At 43.4% G+C, this 17687-nt stretch overlaps 1 protein-coding gene across 10 annotated transcripts in view; it reads right to left on the reverse strand.

Annotated features, from left to right (window-relative positions):
- Positions 1–17687, reverse strand: part of SPDL1 (spindle apparatus coiled-coil protein 1) — a 115886-nt gene that overhangs the window by 60308 nt on the left and 37891 nt on the right. For all 10 annotated transcript variants that reach the window (XR_012801809.1, XM_075601682.1, XM_075601679.1 and 7 more), the window contains 2 exons: positions 2369–2467; positions 197–307 (listed from right to left, as the gene is read on the reverse strand). Coding sequence is in view for 9 of the 10 variants with exons in the window: in XM_075601682.1 (XP_075457797.1) it covers positions 197–307; positions 2369–2467 (210 nt within the window). In the remaining variant the exon portion in view is untranslated. The remainder of the gene's footprint in view (positions 1–196; positions 308–2368; positions 2468–17687) is intronic.

Raw genomic sequence — 17687 nt, forward strand, 5'->3', positions numbered from 1 at the left:
CGTTATCACATGACCGTAGCTTGCCCCAAAGTCAGTTACCCTGGTGGCATCTGCACATGCTGCGCTTATTCCCACTACTTTATATCCATGTATTGGAACATTGTAAAGCGCTGCATAGATTGTTGGCGTTATTGAAATAAAATTATACAAGCATAGAAGGGAGTTCCAAAGCAATAAATATTAAATATGATCATACTTTCATTCTGTGCATCTGCTGTCTGGAGAATGAATGCTGCTTCTGTAGCGATTGATACTGTACTTTCATACCAATAAGCTGACGCTCCATTCCAGCCCTGCGGTCTTCTACCTAAAAAGATTTGTTAAGAACCATTATCCTGAAATGAACGTACTAGTTGGCCCAAGCAATTTCAAAACCGCATTTCAACTTTTAAGAAACACTGTTTAGTTTACCATGGTAAACCATTAGTGAGTTGTATCTTCTCTGATTAAAATCGGTTTCTTACGTATTTGGAACATGTAAGCAGTGATGTGGCTTAGCAAAAGTGCAGCCATATAAACTTATTTGCCCTTTGCTCAGTTTAATTTTCTTCATTAGTAACAGTCTGAAGCAGCTGCCTCACCTACTGTAACAAAAATAATATTTCAGAAAACGCATCATCATTCCATACACATAGTAAAGAAGCAAAACATGTAGCACTACGCAATTTTTAACATTATTATTTAGATTTGAAGCAGGCAGTCTCCGGAGCTGAACTGTGTTAATTTCAGCACCAGGCACCTCCTCAGAGATACTTACCACGGTAGGGGTGCCGGATTCTGGGGAGTTTACATTTCCAGGGCCAATAGGAAGCAGCAACATACAACGTTACGGCTTCCTATTGGCCTGCGTGACGTGGGACATTTAAACTCCGCCATTATGTTAAGCACACAAGTTCCCTGGCTTAAGATACCACTATGGAGGCAAGTATCTCTGAAAGCAGGGGGTGCATGGAGCTGAAATGAATGCAGTTCAGCTCCAGAGATCCTGTTTCAATCCTTTAATTAAAAAAAAAAAAATTACATTTATATAATTTATCGCGCAGTGCAACCATACAGGTTTTGCTGCTTTAATAGATTTGTGTATACATATTTTCCTATACCAAAGTATGTGTTCTGATATAGGAAACCGCTGTAAAGGCTCAAATAAAACTGAAGGCAAAACAAATAAATAAATGGTAGCCGTAGAACTAAAAATTAGGAAAGGTGGAAAAACAGATTTGAGTGCTTCACTTACTCCTTCATTCTTTTCTCCCATCATGGTGGGGGAGCAGACAATTAGAATTTTTTTTGCAGTTCAAAGCTGCGATTTGCCTAAAACTCCCATTCAAGTCAGTTTAAACTTGATGGCATTAGCCCCAAAGCCTCATTTCCTACAAGTTACACTGAAAACTGATATACAGATGAAGTCAGTTGGTTTCTCGACCTGCCCCAGCACATATGCTGGTAAACTGCGGACCAAATGTGGATCGTTCACAGCAAGGTGCAGAACAGGGGGATTGGGGAGGGGGGTAGGGGGGAGGAGAAGGGTCACTGCCGCTGTGTTAATGCTACCGGGCTGCATCAATCTGGAAGAGATGTGCAGAGTGTAGACAGAATTAGTCCCTCTCTCTGCGCACCTCCAACAGGCAATAGCGCTGCTTTTATTTTAATAATATAGGATTGAAGCAGGAGGTCTCCAGAGCTGCAAAGCAATAATTTCAACCCCAGGTCATAGTGATGGACTGCATTGTGCAGTAGATGTTAAGTTTGGTTATAGAGTCAGATTCATCACACCAACTGGTGTAGCAGTTAGAGAATTGCACTAGCATATGAAAGATCATGGGTTCAATTCTTGCATGTGTATTATACAAAATAATTTATAAATTATACCATACCATGCAGGAATTGAACCCCTGATCCTTCATATGCTAGTGAAATTCTCTAGCTGCTACACCACAGGGTTGGTGTGATGAATCTGACTCTACAAACAAATTTAATATCTACTGCACAGTGCAGTCCATCATGGTCATAAATTCACTGTTGGTCTGTCATTGGTCAGAGAAGGATCATGTGACCCTCCTCTGCGCTTGAAAGTCAAATTGGGAGAGCATAAGCGCTGCACATGTATGCAGCCTGATGAAACAGGGAGAAGAGAGAGCTGCAGATGCCAAGAAAGTCCTCGCATAACCCCTGATCGCGGCGGCCATTTCGCGATCCCGGTTATAACACGATATCATTATGTGGACTCCGAGCACCATGCTATATTGGGGTTCAGCTAAATAAATAAACAGTATAACGGCAGTTACAGGCAAAATATAATTGGCATTACAATTACAGTACATTTTAAAATAAATATAAAAAATAAATAAATAAAAACACTGTACAATACCTCTGCAAACAGAGAGTTTCCTCTACTGTTTGGGTCTTGAGCCTCTTGCAAAGCCTGGTCAAGTTGAACTTGTAGTTCTTGGTTCACATCACGAGCTTTCTGCATTTAGGGACAAGAACAGACAAAATATTTATTGCTGTGTCTTTTAAGCAAGTGCAAACTAGACCACTGCATGAAAGGAGGTATCAAGGGAAACTATCTGGACTTCATAAAGGATCAAATTTGACAAGCAGAACTACACCATGACACTTCCCAGCACGGTCTAGTAAATACGGCCCCATACAAGCGGCATTATGGAGTAACACCACTAAATAAATATGGCCTATTTACGCATGTATAATTCTATTTATATTCATAACAGCGCTACACAAAATAACAATGCAGAGAAATACAGGGGGAAATAACAGTACAAACAATGGGGCTGAGAGCAGGAAATAACAACAAGGCCCTGGCCTGAATAGTAATACAATCGAACTTGCGTGTACTGACAGATCTGTGTGGTTGATTTGAAGTGCTGGTTGTTTAAAGTGTGTAAAGTTAGAACCGGAAGCAGTTAGAACAAGGAAGCGGTTAAACAAGGTTTAGTATATTGAAGGACAGTTTACTGTTAGTACTTATAAACTTCATAGTTGCTAGAATGACCAGGATTGAAAATGCCACTCAATGCACATCTTGCCACATGTACTGCACCGACACACTTTATTCGAGCAAATACCCGGTATGTACCTGGCAGATACCTGGAATGCGTCGCTCCTAACCTCTGACAAGCCCCGTTGCATTTGCCTTCCCAGCCTGGGTTCATGCCTGGCTGATGGGCGGCTGATCTGTTAAATGATAATGATTAGGATTTAATAGGCTGCAATGCTTCGCGTGTCTACCAGATGGCATAAATTCATGAATTGTAATGCAGTTTATATATATATACTGTGCAGTATTGCAGCCAGCGGGAATAAAATGCTTCAATCCCTGCTTGGAAAATAACTCAATGCACTCGGGCAGAAAACAGTCACAAACCTCAATACACCCGGGTATACCCGAATTCGTGGGACTAGCCAAGCTCGAATAAAGTGTGTCGCCAGTGTATGTGCACTTGGAGCAGCTGTTCCAAGGAGCATACCGCTGTGAGAGGTGTGAGCGGGTGGTCTCTTTAGAATCAGAGATTGCTGATCTGAAGAGGCAACTTGCAATATTGAGGGACATTGGCAATCTTGAAAGGGAATTAGAGCTCACTGAGCAGGCCCTTGCTTCGACTAGTGGTGCAGATGGTGGCGCTGTTAGTGGGAAGCAGGTAAGTAGCTTGGTTGCCGTTAGTGAGGAGTAGGTAGGTAGCTGGGTGACAGAAGGCGAGGCAGGTCGTTTCTGAGCTGACACATCCCAATAGATTTGCCATGTTGAGTGAAGATATTGGGAATGTCGGGGCAGAAAAGGTAAGGCTGGGGGAGACTAATTCCTCTAGCAGCCAGGGGAATAGTTCCTCCAGCACAGTGGGGACTCAGGATGCTCAGATACAAAGAAAGATTGTGGTGGTAGGGAACTCCATTATTAGGAAGGTAGATAGGGCAATTTGTTGCCATGACCGCATGAACCGAACAGTTTGTTGTCTCCCGGGTGCTCGGGTTCGGCACATTGCAGATCGGGTAGACAGATTGTTGGGGGGGGGGCTGGGATTGACCCGGCGGTCTTGGTACACGTTGGCACCAATGACAAAGTTAGAGAAAGATGGAGGGTCCTTAAAAACGATTCCAGGGATCTAGGCCAAAAGCTTAAGGCAAGGACCTCCAAGGTAGTATTTTCGGAAATACTACCAGTGCCATGCGCTACCGCAGGGAGACAGTCAGAGATCAGGGAGGTTAATGCATGGCTAAGAAAGTGGTGCAGGAAGAAGGGGTTTGGCTTTTTAGAGCACTGGGACTCCCTTTCTGAGAGGTGCCATCTATATTCTAGGGACGGATTGCACCTCAATGAAGAGGGATCTTCTGTGCTACGGGGGAGAATGCTAAAAAGGTTGGAGGAGATTTTAAACTAGGATGGAGGGGGGGAGGGGAATGAAACAGATAATGAACTAAATGGAATAGAGGATACAAGGTGGTATGGAGGTAGAATGGGGGCAAGTGCGAGTTTGACAAGCAGTGAGACACCCATAGTAAATACAGATAATACTAGAAAACTTCTAAAGACTAAACCAAGTGGGCGCAGAAAGGAAGGAGCAGATAAGATTATAGTACAGGCTGAAAAAAAATTAAATGCATGCTTGCTAATGCAAGAAGCCTGACAGATAAAATGGGGGAGCTTGAATTAATAGCTGCAAGGGAGCAGTATGATATCTTAGGCATTACTGAAACATGGTGGGATGAAACTCATGACTGGACAGTTAATTTAGAGGGTTGTTCTCTTTTTCGGAAGGATCGAACAAATAGAAGGGGAGGTGGAGTATGTTTATATGTTAAACCGGATCTAAAACCTATTATAAGGGATGATGTCTATGAAGGGAATGATGAAAATTTAGAGACTTTGTTGATAGAAATTAGCAGTGGAGGTAAAAGTATAAAGAAAATGTTTGTGGGAATATGCTATAAACCACTAAATATCTGTGAGATTGAGGAAGCTAAAATACTTTTGCAAATGGAGAAGGCATCAAAACTGGGTCATGTTTGCATAATGGGGGATTTTAATTATCCAGACAGACGCAACGAGATTACCATTACAACAAAAGGAAATAGGTTTTTGGGGGTGCTTAAAGACAATTATATGACCCAAATTATTGAGGAACCAACCAGGAGAGGGGCAGTTCTGGATTTGGTCATATCAAACAATGTAGAAGTAATAACACATATTCAAGTCCTGGAACATTTGGTTAACAGTGATCATAACATGGTCTCATTTGAAATAAATTATCAAAAAACAGATTACTTGGGTTCAACAAAGACCTTCAACTTTAGAAAGGCAGATTTTAATAAACTGAGGTCTAATCTACAAGTAATACACTGGGGTGATATTTTTGCAGGGAAAATGTAGAAGATAAATGGGCAGTCTTTAAAACATTGTTAGAAAAGCACACTTATCAGTGTATACCCTTAGGTAATAAGTATAAAAGAAATAAGTCAAAACCAATGTGGCGAAATAAACAGGTAGGGGAGGAAATGGACAAGAAGAGGTAGGCGTTTAGATTCTTTAAGTCAGAAGGGACAGAGACATTGTATCAGAATTATAAGGAATGTAACAAAAATTGCAATAGGGCAATCAAATTAGCAAAAATGGATAATGAAAAAAGGATTGCAATAGAAAGTAAGGTCAACCCTAAAAAGTTCTTTAAGTACCTTAATAACAAAAAAATGAGAAAGGAAAATATAGGACCCTTTCAGTGTGAGATGGGTAGGCAGATTATTGGAGATAAGGAAAAAGCAGAGTATTAAACAAATTCTTTGCCTCTGTGTTTACCAGGGAAGATTCAGGTTCAATAGTAGTGCCGCAGGAGGAAGCCACAACCCCCATATTATTGAACAATTGGTTAACTGAGGAAGAAGTTCATAAGCGACTTGAAAAAATTAAAGTAAATAAAGGCACCTGGCCCCGATGGCATACATCCAAGAGTTCTCAATGAGTTAAGCTCAGTAATAGCCAAACCATTATATTTAATATTCAAGGACTCCATTTCCACAGGCTCAGTACCACAAGATTGGCGTAAAGCAGATGTGGTGCCTAAATTTAAAAAGGGAGCTAGGTCATAAATTGAACTTTTTCAGGTTGGGCTAAAGTCGTGAGTGGAGTACCTCAGGGATAGGTACTGGGACCCATGCTTTTTAACTTGTTTATTAATGACCTTGAGGTTGGGGTCGAGAGCAAAGTCTCCATCTTTGCTGATACTAAATTGTGTAAGGTAATAGAATCAGAGCAGGATGTAATTTCTCTTCAGAAGGACTTGGAGAGACTGGAAACGTGGGCAGGTAAATGGCAGATGAGGTTTAATACAGATAAATGTAAGGTTATGCATTTGGGATGCAAGAATAAAAAGGCGACTTACAAATTAACAGAAACACTCACGAAAGGGTAGAGCCCCTTCAAATTTCCTTGTGCTGCAGAGATTCACTCCAGGTATATGAAGTCCATTTAAATCAGCAACATGATAACAGACCATAAGGGGTTAACACATATGATGACCATCAAATGAGTCTACTGTCTCTCCCCTAGTATGGGAGCAGCCTGGCAACATACAGAGGGTTGACCCAGTAGGTTAAGTAACCTGCTAGGGACCCCTCAAATGTATAAATAGTGCACTAAAAGTGGCTGTTCCCCTGGGGTGCTTAAGAATAAGAAATAAACTTACTCAGTTCTTTCATTGGTCTGTTCCAGTTTTCGTGTTCCAGGCTTGTGAGCAGTAAAGTAGCAGGATATCCTCTCCATAGGAAAGTAATCAGCGGATACTGCAACACGAGTGAAAGCACTCTTTGACAAAGTCCCTGTGCGGACAAAACGCGTCAGAGCGCTGAGGGGGGACTCCTTCTCCCCTTTTTTATCCATGTTTGCCGGGAACCAATAAAGGCTTTTATATATTTTTTGCACAGTCCAGCCTTCTTGCCATTTTTTGTCAAAAAGCAGTGCCCGCTGATTACTTTCCTATGGAGAGGATATCCTGCGACTTTCAAATTAAATGGAGATATATTGGGGGAATCCTTGATGGAGAAGGATTTAGGAGTGCTTGTAGACAGCAGGCTTAGCAATAGTGCCCAAAGTCATGCAGTAGCTGCAAAGGCAAACAAGATCTTATCTTGCATCAAACGGGCAATGGATCGAAGGGAAGTAAACATAATTATGTCCCTTTAGAAAGCATTAGTAAGACCACACCTTGAATATAATAAAAATAATAGCATTTTCTATTAGCATTTTCTAATAGCGCTGCAGAGACATTTTGCAAGCACAGGTCCCTGCCCCGTAGAGCTTACAATCTATGGTTTTGGTGTCTGAGGCACAAGGAGATAAAGTGACTTGCCCAAGGTAACAAGGAGCTGACACCGGGAATTGTACCAGGCTCCCCTGCTTCAAACACTAAGTGCCATTCAGTGTCTTTACTCACTGAGCCACTCCCTCTCCTATATGGAGTACAATTTTGGGCACCAATCCTAAGAAAAGACATTATGGAACTAGAGAGAGTGCAGAGAAGAGCCACCCAATTAATAAAGGGGATGGACATTCTAACTTATGAGGAGAGGCTAGCTAAATTAGATTTATTTACATTAGAAAAGAGGCGTCTAAGAGGGGATATGATAACTATATACAAATATATTCGGGGACAATACAAGGAGCTTTCAAAAGAACTATTCATCCCATGGGCAGTACAAAGGACTCGGGGCCATCCCTTAAGGTTGAAATAAAGGAAATTTCACCAGCAACAAAGGCAAGGGTTCTTTACAGTAAAGGCATTTAAAATGTGGAATTCATTACCCATGGAGACTGTGATGGCAGATACAATAGATTTGTTCAAAAAAAGTTTGGACATCTTTATAGATGGGAAAGGTATACAGGGATATACCAAATAAGTATACATGGGAAGGATGTTGATCCAGGGATTAATCCAATTGCCAATTCTTGGAGTCAGGAAGGAATTTATTTTTCCCCTTATGAGATATCATTGGATGATATGACTCTGGGGTTTTTGTTTGCCTTCCTCTGGATCAATAAGTAAGTAAGATATAGGATAAAGTATCTGTTGTCTAAATTTAGCATAGGTTGAACTTGATGGACATACGTCTTTTTTCAACCTCATCTACTATGTAACTATGTAACTATGTAACTTGTATATTGGGAGACTTAAAGACACAGGAATAAAAGTGTGCTAAAGCCCATAGACCTGTATGGGCTGCAAGTTATCTTCCAACATAGAATTGTTACCACAATAGATACTGTATCTAAGTAAATATAGCCAACAATCTTTATTAATGCTCCTGAGATTGTCTAAGCTTTTTAGGCACCCTGTTGCTGTATGTATGTATTTATTTGTATAGCGTCATTAATGTACACAGCGCTTCACATCAGTAATAGTTACAATCATATAAATAATAAGATATAAATAACACAAAAGATATAAACAACACAAAGGGAAGAAGTGCTTCAGACTTAAAAGTAACATTTAGGAAAAGGAGTCCCTGCTCCGAAGAGCTTACAATCGAATTGGTTGGTAGGAAAAAAGGTACAGAGACAGTTGGAGGGCATTCTGGTAAGTTTGTCTGCAAGGGGCCAAGGTTAATGTAAGAGGTGTTAATTATCAGCCATCGAGCTACTCATATGCCTCCTTAAGCAGGTGTGTTTTAAAAAGGTGTATAGAGAGGGTGCTAGTCGGATATTGAGGGAAGGGCATTCCAGAGGTGTGGGGCAGTCAGTGACAATGGTTTAAGGCGGGAGAGGGCTATGGATACAAAAGGGGTAGAGAGAAGACATCCTTGAGCAGAATGCAATAGCCGGGATGGTGCATAGCGAGAAATTAGGGCTGAGATGTAAGGAGGAGCAGAAGAGTGTAAAGCTTTACAAGTGAGGAGGAGAATTGCGTGATATACGGGATTTGTTGGGAAGCCAGGTGAGGGATTGCAGCAGGGGAGACGCTGAGAGAGATTTGGGAAAGAGAAGAGTGATTCTGGCAGTAACGTTAAGGATAGATTGTAGGGGAGACAGGTGGGAGGTTACAGTAATCAAGACGGGAGTGAATGAGGGCTTGAGTCAAAGTTTAAGCAGTCGAGCAGCAGAGGAAAGGGCGTATATTTGTAATATTGCGGAGGAAAAAGTGTCAGGTTTTAGAAACATTTTGAATGCGAGAAAATGTGAGAGAGGAGTCGAGTGTGACCCCTAGGCAGCGTGCTTGGGCTACTTGGTGAATGATGGTACTTCCAACAGTAATGTGGAAGGAGGTAGTAGGGCCAGGTTTGGGAGGAAGTATGAGGAGCTCTGTTTTTGCCATGTTTAGTTTAAGTCGGCAGAGGGCCATCCAGGATGATATAGCCGACAGACTTTCAGAAACTTTAGTCTGTACCGCAGGTCAGGGGTAGTAAAGTAAATTTGTGTGTCGTCAGCATAGAGGTGATATTTGAACCCAAGAGAAGTAATTAGGTCACCTAGAGAGAGTGTGTAAAGAAAAGGAGGTCCCAGGACAGAGCCCTGGGGTACCCCCAGAGAGATTGAAAGAGGAGGTGTTTGCAAAAGAGACACTGAAAGTACTATGGGAGAGGTAAGAGGAGATCCAGGAAAGATCTTTGTTACGAATACCAAGTTTTATGGAGAATGTGAAGGAGAAGAGGGTGGTCCACAGTATCAAATGCTGCAGAGGTCGAGCAATATGAGCAGAGTATAATGACCTCTGTCTTTGGCAGCATGGAGGTCATTAGTTATTTTACGGAGGGCTGTCTCAGTAGAGTGAGCAGTGCGGAAGCCAGATTGTAGAGGGTGCAGGAGAGAATAGATGTTGAGAAAATGGAGCAAGCGAGAGAATACAAGACGTTCAAGGAGTTTAAAGGCAAAAAGCAGGAGGGAGACAGGTCGATAGTTAGAAAGACAGGTAGGGTCAAGCTTGCTGTTTTTGAGTAATGGTATGACTGTTGCATGTTTGAAGGAGAATGGAAAGGTATCAGAGTAGAGGGAGGCGTTAAAAATGTGTGTGAGCGTAGGGATTATAGTAGGAGCAAGAGGTTTTAGGAGATAGGAGGGAATGGGGTCTAGAGGGCATGTGGTAGAGGGAGAAGAGGAGATCAGCAACGACACATCCTCCTCCGTGACAGCGGATAAACAGTCAAGGAATGCAGGAGGATAGTCAGGAAGAGGTGTAGGGTGGGAGGATACAGCGGGGATGGCCTGACGTATGGATTCCACCTTTTCCTTGAAATAGTCGGCAAAGTCCTGAGGTGAGATAGAGGAAGAACAGGTAGCAGAGGGTAGTCTGAGAAGGGAGTCAAAGACAGGGAAGAGTCGGCGTGGATTAGACTTTTGCGTGTTGATTAGTGAGAAAAAGTAGGTTTGTTTAGCCTGAGAGAGGGCAGAGTTGAAACAGGATAGCATAAATTTATAGTGAAGGATGTCTGCGAGAGAGTGATATTTCCTCCAGAGGCGTTCCATTCAACGAGCGTAGGAACACAGCATGCACGTGTGGGAATTTAGCCAGGGTCTGGGGTTAGAAGGGTGAGAACGGCAGAGAGAAAGCGGGGCATGTAGATCAAAAGAGGAGTATAGGGCAGAGTTGTAGTTCCTGAGTAGGTTGTCAGGGTCTGGAGCAGAGCTGAGAGAGGAGAGGGAGGAGCGTAAAGTGGAATCAAAAGCTGGTAGGTTAATAGAGCGCAGGTCTCTGCAGAAGCGAGGTGTAGATGGAGGTGGAGAAGGGGAGAAGAGAGAAAGAGATAAGGTGATGGTCAGAGAGAGGAAAAGGGAAACTGGAGAAATCGGAGAGAGAGAGACGTTGTGGATGCTGGCTGCAGTCCACTGTTGAAGTCCAAAAGAAGAGGTTAGAGAGAGGAAGCGGGAAGCCCAAGGGAGAGAGGGGTCATCAATGTGGCAATTTAAGTCCCCAAGGAGAAGAACGGGGGAGTCTGAGGAGAGTCTGAGGAAAGAAAGATAGCCAGGATTCAAAGTGACAGAGAAAGGCAGAAGGGGGATGAATAGAGGTAGGTGGGCGATAGATGAACACCACATGGACAGGGAGAGGAGAGAAGATCTGGACAGTGTGAGACTCAAAAAGTCCCCCTAGCTGATTGGCCAATTGGGCGTGATGCGGAATGGAGCCCTTTCTTCTCTGCAGGGGTAAGTAGTGGTTACTGCCCGCCCGTAGAAACCCCCCCTCCCCCCCCCGGTCCCCCCGGCTGCCCGGGGCAGTGGTGCTCGGTCGCGTCCTTTCCACTCTTCCTCCCCCCCCGTGTGAGACAGCGAGACAGAGAGAGACAGTGAGACAGAGAGACACAGAGAGAGAGAGACAGACACATAGAGAGAGAGAGAGAGACAGACACACAGAGAGAGAGAGACAGACACACAGAGAGAGAGAGACAGACACAGAGAGACAGACACAGAGAGACAGAGTGTGTGTGTAAGAGAGAGAGAGAGAGTGTGTGTGTATGGGAGTGAGTGTGTGTGTAGGACACCACAAGTACCCCCCAATCAGTCCCACCTCACCCCCTACCCCCCAACCAATCACCCCTCTGAATAAATTGAGAAAAGAACTGGACCGCGGACTATTTGATATATTGAAAGGTGGGACTTTTGCACCCATCTAATGAGCAGAATGTTAAAAAATCAGCACAAAATAAAAAAAACTGTGGTATAATGCAGTTGTGGTGCTGTATGGAATATTCCTATTTTCTTAACAGTAGACAGAAGACATCTAATTATTTGGATAGTTTATAAAACTGGATGGCCAGAACACATTGAGATTTCTTGCTGATCTTTTTGGATTCTGCCTGTTATGCAACAGCATCAATCAGTTCATTCAATCTTTTTTTTTTTTTTTTTCAAACATATTAGCAAGAAGCAAGACAAATTATAGATTGGTGAACCAGAAAAAGCAAAAGCTTAATTTTTCTAGTGGCAGATGGAACATGACAAATCAAAATTGGCTAACTCGCTTTTAAAAAATACACTTTTTTCCAATAATTTTCCTGTAAATGTATTGGTGTATAATAGATGGACATTTAAAAAAAAAAACATTGATGCTAAATTTGAAAATGTGTGTAACTTGTCTTTAAAGGAAGGATGCATCTTTAAGCTTCAAAATATACATATACGCAATTAGATGCTTTCACTTATATAAATGGAACACCACTTTTTTACATTAAAATTATTACATGATCAACAGGTATACATTTTGTGTCATCAATTCCTCCACCTTTTCATTAAACAGCATAAATCTGGAGGTCCTTAACACTTATGCAATATTCAACAGTAATAGAAGCAATATAAAACATTTGTTACAGGCATCTTAAAATAGAATATATTTTTCTCCCCCTCACAAAGCGCCGACAGTGTTCACAAAACACAGAATTTTGCAGGTATAATAAGCCCCTGTAGAGATAACCTCGTTTTGGTGCCTGAGGCACAGGAGATAATTTGGTTATACCTTGACGTTGGTACAGTATGCAGGCTTATGACGCTATGGTCAAAGGATTTAACTAAATAACCAACAATAATTACTTGAAATATTTAAACGTTATACTTATTACCATATATGTTTAGTCAATTGGATGTAGCATTGGGCACCCCTGTCTTTTGTTGTATACATTTGCCATGCACAGTAGCACTCTTTTTGACAAATATATATTCATGATGTGACGGGTGTAGGAGTTTGAGCTAGTTGGGAATGTGTGTATTGACCAGTCTATTAACACTTTCCTCTGTTAGAGAGGTATAGAGGATGTTCGCAGAGATAGTGTTAGGCCGCGCTTATAGTGCTGGCGACTGCGACCTAAGACATCACCCGTTGCCACCCGCGATAGTTGTAATTAGTTTTTTAGCGACGGTCACCAGTGACGTTAAGGGGGGCGGGCCGCACTATGTGATTGGTTTAGAGTCACATGTGGCGACCGTATCTAAAAAAATCTAATTTACCCGGCTTCTAAATTTTTAGACGGGATGTCGCTCCGTCGCGTCGCGCTTACTATAAGCACTTGCGACAAGAGTCAATTAATTTGTTTTGGAGCGATGCCGCGTTGCCGTCGCAAGGCACTATAAGCGCAGCCATAGGATTGCAGAAAAAGGGGGCACACCTTGAGTGGTCTGCAAGCTTACAAATACTATGGCCGGGGAATAGAACTAAGTGACCCTTACTTATGAGAAAAGATCAGATAAGTATTTAACTACAGTATATGATCGGTCATGTTGGATGTAGCATTGGGGGTGAAGAAAGAGAATCTATCTCTGGGTGTTTCTATTCCATTCACAAATAAACATATTGTTTGATGCTTTTGGTTACTACTTCCAAAATTGTGTTTTTTTAAATGTAATAGTCTGAAAATGTTCATATTTTGACAATAAAACATGCTTCTATTAGACTTCTTTATAAACTGTTGGTGACGGATTTTTGAGCCTCTTGCAAACCTAGTCATGCTTGTCATTGTATTGGGATTGTAAATGTTGCAATATTCTACCACTCAACAAGTGACAGCTGGAGCGTGTATTAAAAGCCTCACATAGCTGCTTAGCATGACCTTGTGATACACTACACCTTCCATCTCCATCAACTGTACGCTCGGAAGAGCACACATCCTGACATGATAGCAAAAGCCTCAACTGCTAAAGAGCAAAATATGTAAACCTGCACTTTGAGCCACAGACTTAAGTAAGCCAACAAACCCAAAGCAACAGTGCTCCAGTAAGACAGGTGCATGGTAGGCTTGGGCAATAAAAAAAAATGTCCCATGTTGATAGTCATTAACTGTGATAACGATATTTACTGCGATAAATAACTGTACATTAGGAAAAAGGACACCAATAAAGAAAACAGTCATTAGAACAGCATTCTGAAATGTGTATGATGGTCAAAATTGAAAAACAAAAAACAAAGAGAGTGCTCCGAGATTTGTCCCACAGCATATGAATGATGGAAAAATTGTTTTAATCCGCTAAACACAACAGAAAAAGCGCCCCTCACCCCCCAAAACACAATAGTTGTGAATATTATAAAAAGTCCAATAGGAGTGTCTGGTACGTAGCAGTCCCAATATAATAATCTCAGGGTCAATCCCAGGATGAGGCAACATTTTGGGCAAAATCTTGACCTTTTACAAGCCTCAATGATGAGTGGGAGCTCAGTTACTTTCCTACCGCGACAAATGTACTAAGCGGAAGTGACATAATCAGGGCAAAAATAGGTGTGTCTATTTACGAGTATGCACCAGAAGTGCTGTTATAAGACGCCTATATGCACTTCAAAAAGGGCTTGCGTTTCACCATTATCACACCACACAAAACATTCTGACCATGTGAGGCAAATATGTCGAGGGGGAAAAACATCAGATCAGAAATCCCTATTAAAACAGAAGAAAAAGGATACATGATTATAAAGACAGGACTTTGGACCCAAACAATCTATTCTGAGGCCAGAGTCACGTTTGATGTGTGAATAGCCCCCGATAGCATTAAATCAGCCCCCTTCCCAAATCACTCCAAGTCCTATAATATTTCCTTCACTTTATTGGAAAAACAGCAGTAAATACAGGCTCTTGTGGATGGTGTGTAGTAGTGATTTGTAGTTAGAAGCAGGTAGAAAGAGATGGCCTTGCCATGGGAGAGTAACAGAGATGGGTGCTATAATCACTGTCTCCAGGGTGGAAAAGGAAGCGAGGAGCAATGTGGGTAAAACAAATAGTCTTGGGACAGACCATCTGTGAACAAAACAGGGGGGGAGGGCAGAATAGCCCATTCTGAGAAGGATCTCAGAGGCTGCAGTAGCAACTCACTGATTACATGCCCAGAGGCAAGAAATGCAACATTGTAACATATCACACAGGCACAGTGTGTGTGTGCAAACTACATGCAGCTGAAAATAAGAAACCGACAGGCAGAAGCTGCAAACAAAGGGGGGGGGGGGAGAGGGGGTGAACAGTGAAAGCAAAAATGGCTTACTTGTTCCATGATACTCCCCGTCTGGTATCTGGAGATACCACTATATAACTTGAATATGTGGGACATATGTGCAATGCAAACAAACATAACATAATAATGCAAAGTCCATGTCCCCATAACGAGGCGATGCCGGCCGGTACCATTGGCGTTGAAATCCTTTGGCAAAGTCTTTTAGCAAAGGATGTTGGGTGGATGCACCGGTCCAGGTTAGCTGGGTGCACCACACTGTCTCTCTGTGAAAGTCTCTGGCACTGTTTCTTTTTGAACTTATGGAAGAACAGTCCTTTTGTCTCTGTAGTTTAACTACAGAGTGCATCCCCTTGTAGGTATGCCAGTCGTGATAGCCTGTCACTCTATCACCTGGCGTTTGGCAGAAGGAGATGGCCTTTGGCTCCTTGCGGAAGCGGATCAACACTCCTGGAAGACTGGTTGTCAAGTCTGGTCCAGTGAAGAGGGCGTCGTTCAGGGAGACCCCCTGGTGCTGAGCACTGGAGCTGAACACTACCCAGATTTGATCGGGTTCCCAAGGGTGGTAGACCCCAGATGATTGGAGGTACCAGCCTTCTTCACCTTCCTCCAGTGGAGGTGCTGGCTTTGCGTGGCCGCTAAGGAATGTCTTCTGGATGAAGGCCATAAAGTTAAGTTTGCTTTCCGGTTTCCTTTGTAGGTCGCAGCGGAGCGAAGTGATCCTAGAGATGGCATGTTCTTTGTTGTTTGGGAGGCGTCTTCTTGGTGAATGGAATGGTATCGAGGCCACCCAACTGCCTAATTCGTCCGTGAAGAGCTCCTTATCCATTAACCTCAAGAATTCTTTATCTTCCATTGATAGCGCCTGTTTGTCGTCGTCCCTTGTTGTCTGGAACACTATACGCCCTAGGTCATCGGAACGTTTCTCTTGCACGAGAACGTCTCCATGTACATTGACGATACTCCCTTGTGTCTCTTTGTTAACTGACGTCAGGAGGTTGTTTTCTCCCTGGACATGACGAAGAACAGTCTCTTTTGTAAATCCCTTTGTGAAATGTCTCTGCGACTGTCTCTTTTTTGACGTGTGAGAGGACAGTCTTTTTGCCACTGTGGCTTCCCCTGCAGGGCGCAATCTTTTGCGGCTATGCCAGCCGTGGCAGCTGGCCACTTTGCCACTTGATATTCTGTGGAGAGGAATGGCTGTACGTCTCAGCCGTGTCATTGCTCTCAGGAGGACTGTCTGATTGTTTATTGTCTTTTGGACGATCCCTTTGTCGGTCACCTTTGGGAGGTTACTTTCTTCCTTCAGTGGAATCGACTCATCATCCTTAGCTGTCTGGACTGCTGAGCATCCTAGGCCATTGTCACATCCCCCTGATGTGAGGATGTTTTGTTGATCTCAGGGGTATGACCTTGTCTCTTCTCTTCACTTGGCCCTCCTGTCACTTGGAGATGGCCAAGACATGGTTCAGAGAGGGATGTGTGTCCACATTCTGTTATCACCGTTCTGCGGGCGTCAACATAAGCTTGTCCGTGCCCTTTGTCAGTGCACGCGTTGCCCACTATCACCCATCCTAGGTCAAGTCTTTGGGCGTATGGTGCGTTGTGGGGTCCGTTACGCTGTTTACGGACTTTATGAACCCTCAAGATGTCTCTACCGAGCAGCAGCAAGATCTTGGCGCCTTGTTCTACCGGCGGGATGTAGTTGGCTATTCCTCTGATGCGGGTGATGGCGTGCCACGTCTGGTGTGGGAATCTCGTCCCTGTTTGCGGCCATGTGGTTGCACTCGATGAGTGTGGGTAGAGATATCTTCACTCTGTTATCCACTGAACGTATGACGTAACCGCTTGCTCTTCTCCCTGTTGTCTCAGTTGACCCTGCACAGGTTCTGAGGGTGTAGGGTGATGCATTGTCTTGTGAGTTGAATAAGTTGAAGAACTCCGTCTTCGCCAATGATCTGTTGCTTTGGTCGTCGAGGATTGCATACATCCGAATAGCCTTCTCAGGTTGTCCCTGGGGGTGCACTGCGACAAGGCATATTTTGGAGCAGGACATTTTGTCACTTCCTTTTCCGCAAACCTCGGTGCGCTGAGACGTGACAGATGTTGGCTCTCCTTCCTCCCCGCCATGCTCCGCTACGGAGGATGGGTTGTTGAGTTGGTGGAGTGTCAGCGCCTCTGGATGTAAATATGTTACGTGCTTGTCACTTTTGCACACTGCGCATTTGATTTCTTTTTTACAGTCTCTGGCTAGGTGAGTCGTGGAACCACAGCACCTGAAGCAAACTCTGAATTCTCCGAGTAACCTCTTGCGTTCCTCTAGGGACTTCATCCTGAACCCAACGCACCTGTTAAGTGGTGTGGCTTCTTGTGTATGGGACATTCCCTGTGTGGGTCCCTTGGTTCCTCGTTTCCGGCGACCGACTGATCGGGAGTAGTTTGGGTCGTGGGAGACACGTCCGTCCTGTGGACCGAGATGGGTGTTTGAGTGTTACCGTATCTCGCCACTGGTCTTTCATTCCTCAGGCTGCTTGCACTGTGTGTGGTTTGCGCACCCAAGATGAAACTGGGATCGTTCCTTGTCCTTGCCGCTTCGCGGATGAAGCTCAAGAAGAATGAGAATGGGGGGAAGGCGACTTCCTTCTCCCTTTTGTATTTGGAGCCTTGTGAAATCCACCTTTCTTGGAGGTTGAAGAGTAGCTTCTTCAAGATGGGTCTCACTCCACGAGCTGAGTCTAGGACGTTGAGACCCGTTAAGGAATGGTCTTCT

The sequence above is a fragment of the Ascaphus truei genome, chromosome 5 (genome assembly GCF_040206685.1).
Source record: "Ascaphus truei isolate aAscTru1 chromosome 5, aAscTru1.hap1, whole genome shotgun sequence".
Taxonomy (NCBI): Eukaryota; Metazoa; Chordata; class Amphibia; order Anura; family Ascaphidae; genus Ascaphus; species Ascaphus truei.